Consider the following 4,377-nt stretch of genomic DNA (forward strand, 5'->3'; position numbering starts at 1 on the left):
AGGCTTGACTTGACTGGTCTAACTATTCATCCGGTACGAAAAACATTAATAGCACGTTTAATTCACTGGAATGGAATAAGGTTGTTGGAATAGAGACATAATTCTTAATTTAATTATTTAGTTGAATGGAATAGATGTAATAATAGCGTAAAGAAAAAAGTTAAAATGACCGGATTATCCAAACATAATTTTTGTTAGGTAGATTATTAATTGTAATTTAATGAAAATAATATATAATTTAATAACATTCTTAATATAATTATTTTTATATTAAATTATGTTAAAATATTTTAAATACTTTATTTTTATATTTTCTGAGTTTAAATTTTAAAAGATTAATCTAAAAATTAATTTTGTTTTGTTATTAAAGTTGTATGCAATAATTTTTCTTCAGTGATACAAAAAATGGCTATTAGGGAAGGATAAAGAATAAGAAAGTAAATGAATAAGGGGAATGCTCGTGTAAATGATTTAGAAGCCAGATTCAACTTAAAATTATGAAAGTCGAAGTCAAGTTTTATTAGGTAAACGAGTCTCTTATATCGACTGATCCAGTCCGTACTTGGAAAAAGTGAATAAACATACATTTTATCAAAAGAATAAATAGTACGCAGGTTTTAACAAAAATGACTAAAGGGGAAGTGGAAAAAAAATTGTTATCTTCTATTGTTTTATTTTGAAGCCAAAAACTGGCTACGAGGAAAGTCGATAAGACATCAAAATGTAAAGATTTGATTATTGGAAAACATACTTTGTTTGGAACAAAGTCCGTTTTGTCATATCACTCAGGTATCAGTATATACAGCTATTAATGGTTAAAACTCACTCTTTATGGATCCCCAGAAAGACCTTCTAGGAGCATACCTTACAACTTTTTCTACAAAATCCGGGAGAGCCTCGAGAACCCACCATGTAGGTAGGGTTCTTTTCGCATTCACCGGCCTTAGCCCACCCAGCACAGTTTTCATTCTCATCAACGCACTCCCCGATTGCGGCGCGCCTGTTTAAACGCTTGCTCCTATCGAAGGACCTCACATGGATCCACTTTGTTGCTGACCATTTCTCACCCTTAATCACTGGGCAACTTCCATGCAAACTGGCTGTATCAGTTGTCGCATCAGGATGTAGGCTGAAGAACAGTAATGCATCACCTTTTCGGGGTTTCACTGCACATGTATAGGCAGTAAAGTTGAGCCAAATATCAACAACCATATGGTCGGATTCTAGTGCAACAACTAAATAAGAACATGATAAGGCAGCCGTAATTAAATGATTCATGTTAATTCAGATACTTGTTCACCATTTAACTGTGATTTTATTATTCAGAATCAAGAGAAAGCTAGACTAACAGATTCATGCAACCTAAAATATTAAGCAACTAAATATCTCCAAGGTAATCTTAATACCTGCAAATCCATTTTTGGCACAGGCCGACCAACTTTCATCCTGCACCTGAGAAAGTCGTCCCTGCAGAAAAAAAGTGAAGAGCAATGAACTAAATAAAATCGAAAAGTAACAATGGCATAAATCAAACAAAAGAAAAAGATAATAAAAGACAGACAGAAAACCGGATTCCACAAGCAAATGCTTACCTCTGCATTTGGAAACACAGTTTCCCCTCCACTCTCAACATCAGACAAATACATCAGTACAGTAGCAATACGGTGACCACCGAGCTGTTGATTAGCTTTGTCATGAAAATAATCGAAATGTGGCTCATACTTCTGACCATGTTCATAGTGTAGTATTTGAATGGACTCCCCATTCTCTGTTTGCAATGCCAATGAGAAAAAAGCCCATTCACAAAGACTAAGATATCATAACAAAAACCAAATGCAAAAACCTACCAACTGGAAGGAAGGTCCATGCTGCAATCCTAGCTTCAATATCAGCGACTACTTCATCCTGCAAATGAAAAACAGAAGACACAGCATAAGCTTTTTAACTTCAAGGGGTCAACACATGCAATGCATTTCAAAACATAAGCATAGAATAAACAATCTCTAAACTTAATCAAACACATAACAAATGCTTGCATGAATGCACTGAGAGGTCCGAGACAGTAATTTTATGGCATCGATTTGACAAGACATAAAATAGTGAGCGCCAAAATGGAATAAGCTTTTTCAACTGTTCATCGACAAGGAAAGAGATACCTTGGCAAAGAACTGGCCACGCCAGAAAGTCTGAGTAAATCATGAGGGGAAAAGCAGAATCATACATTGCATCATCGGTAATAGACTATCACCGAAGAGTTGGTTAATACAGAAAAAGCAGAATATAATTTCTTACAGAGCATCAACAAAGAACGCCCAGCAATTCTGGCAGTAAGTGGTTCAAAACTTATAATTGTTTGGAAAACTTTGAAGTAAATGATTAAAATTATCCAATATCAAATGCAAGTTCGAGAAAACAAAAGCATGCATTTCACAGTATACTTCAGCCTGATACTCCTTAGATCAAGATTCTATAAAGCCAGAAACTCTATCATTTCTTCAGAAACTACAGATTCCATTGCATGAAATTTCATACTTTCAATTTAGCAAAAAGAAAAAACAAATGCAAGTGAAAGATCGGTTCTCACTCCTAATTCTATAATTTTAATCATAAATTCAACATTTGATGACGGACATTGCAAATAAAATAACAGCATTCCTCTCTTACACGCACGCACGCGCACACACACACACACATAACCCAATTAGATCACAGATTTAAGTTGAAAAAGAAAGAAAAAGACAATTTATATATACACCTGAGCTTTCTGAAGAAACATGCCAGAGCTGGTTCGAACTTCACTTTCGACGCTTTTACCTGATTCATTATCCGCCACCATTGATTTCTCTAACTTATCCTTGGCCTGAAATTAACACGATTTTATTTAAAAATCAAAAAATAAATATAAAAGATTTCAAAAATAAAAAAGAAAAGAAAAATTGTCGCTTACCAGAGTAATGAGGTGATCACATTCATCACTCGATAAAAATCCTTTGTAAATGAAAGCCCTGCAAATAGCAAAAAATAAAAATAAAAAATTTCACAATTTTGAATAAATTAAACTGGAAAAAATAAAAGTTAATAAAAAGGAGAAAATAAATTTACCTAGGGCGCCATGAGAGTTGAGTAACATGAGTCGGATCAAACGGAACCGAAGAAGTTCCTGTTTTCATTTTAAGAACCGATCCATTAATATCAGCCGAAACCAAACAAGACTGAAGGAAAATTAGAAGAAAGAATCCGAGAAAATGCTGAGAATCCATGAGAAAATGAAAACAAATATAATCGGCTTTGCTCCAATCCGTACTAGAATCGCAGAGATGAGAGACTTCGACTTTGAAGAGAGTAGCTTTGTTTTTATTATTAGTTTTTAATATGTCATTTATTTTCTATTTAAGTGGGAATTTAATGGGCGCCCATGGCTTTTGTCGTGGAAGGCTTTTTTGATTGTTTACTGGAAACGTTAAACGCGGAAAAAAAAGTGAATGTTTCTGGAAGCTTCTTCCTTTTATGACAAAAGAAATTAAACCAAAACGGTGCGTTTTACTTGTTTTCATTTTATAATTTTTCAAAGATTACGGGTGGAGTTTTAAACAAAATTTTCTTTTTTAATTAATTTTTATTAAATCAATTTTAAAACTTGAATTAAATGATATTTATTTAAAATTTTTTATTTATTTAGGCAAAAATATATGGTTAACATGCACTTCCCAATGCAAATTTAGCATTCATTTAATAGAATGACAGTCAACATTAGAATTATTCCCATCACCAGTATTGTCGAGCATGTTAGCCACACAAAGGTTATCCATCTCTAGCAAAAGATATGGCATTTTTTTTGGCCAAAAATAGGGGTGACGTCGCACCACGGACTCTGAACGTTGCAACGTCGTCATATCAGATAATGGCGTCGTGACAAGCAACCGCATATCATCACGACGTGGCATACTAAAATGACCATGCCACGATGAGGAAACAACGATATCATGACATCGGCCTAAGATTTTGACCACTTTACAATTTGGTCTTAATTCATGCTCGTGTTAGCAAAAGAGCTTTCGTAAGCTCCCGTGAGACTTGAAATTTATTGTTTAGCGTAGAATATATGTGAATTACATTAATTAGCATGTAAGGATGGTTGCATAGTAAATGTATGATTATAGTTGCTCTAACAACGATTGTAGCATCTCGTAACTTGGACTTGATAGACGACATAATAATCTTTCAATCAATTTGCTCAATTTCGATTGGATTATATACTACTTAGATTATCTACTAATATATGTAATAGCTTGTTTTGTAGTGGTATTGACAATGATTTTGGAATCCCATTTTTTGATGATTGAGTCAGTAAATATTATTAATTAATATTTACGAGTC

The 4,377-nt window shown here is 33.7% G+C and overlaps 1 protein-coding gene across 1 annotated transcript; it reads right to left on the minus strand.

Annotated features, from left to right (window-relative positions):
• Window positions 1-711: 711 nt before the first annotated feature.
• Window positions 712-3,454, minus strand: LOC107959805 (probable prolyl 4-hydroxylase 7). Its single transcript, XM_016895961.2, has 7 exons — window positions 3,103-3,454; window positions 2,948-3,005; window positions 2,756-2,860; window positions 1,848-1,905; window positions 1,593-1,768; window positions 1,407-1,467; window positions 712-1,166 (listed from the first exon to the last, which is right to left on the minus strand). Exons 1-7 carry the CDS (start codon window positions 3,258-3,260, stop codon window positions 853-855), a joined length of 930 nt encoding a protein of 309 aa, XP_016751450.1. The 5' UTR covers window positions 3,261-3,454; the 3' UTR covers window positions 712-852.
• Window positions 3,455-4,377: the final 923 nt, after the last annotated feature.

Source organism: Gossypium hirsutum, chromosome A05 (assembly GCF_007990345.1).
Source record: "Gossypium hirsutum isolate 1008001.06 chromosome A05, Gossypium_hirsutum_v2.1, whole genome shotgun sequence".
In the NCBI taxonomy this organism is placed as follows: Eukaryota; Viridiplantae; Streptophyta; class Magnoliopsida; order Malvales; family Malvaceae; genus Gossypium; species Gossypium hirsutum.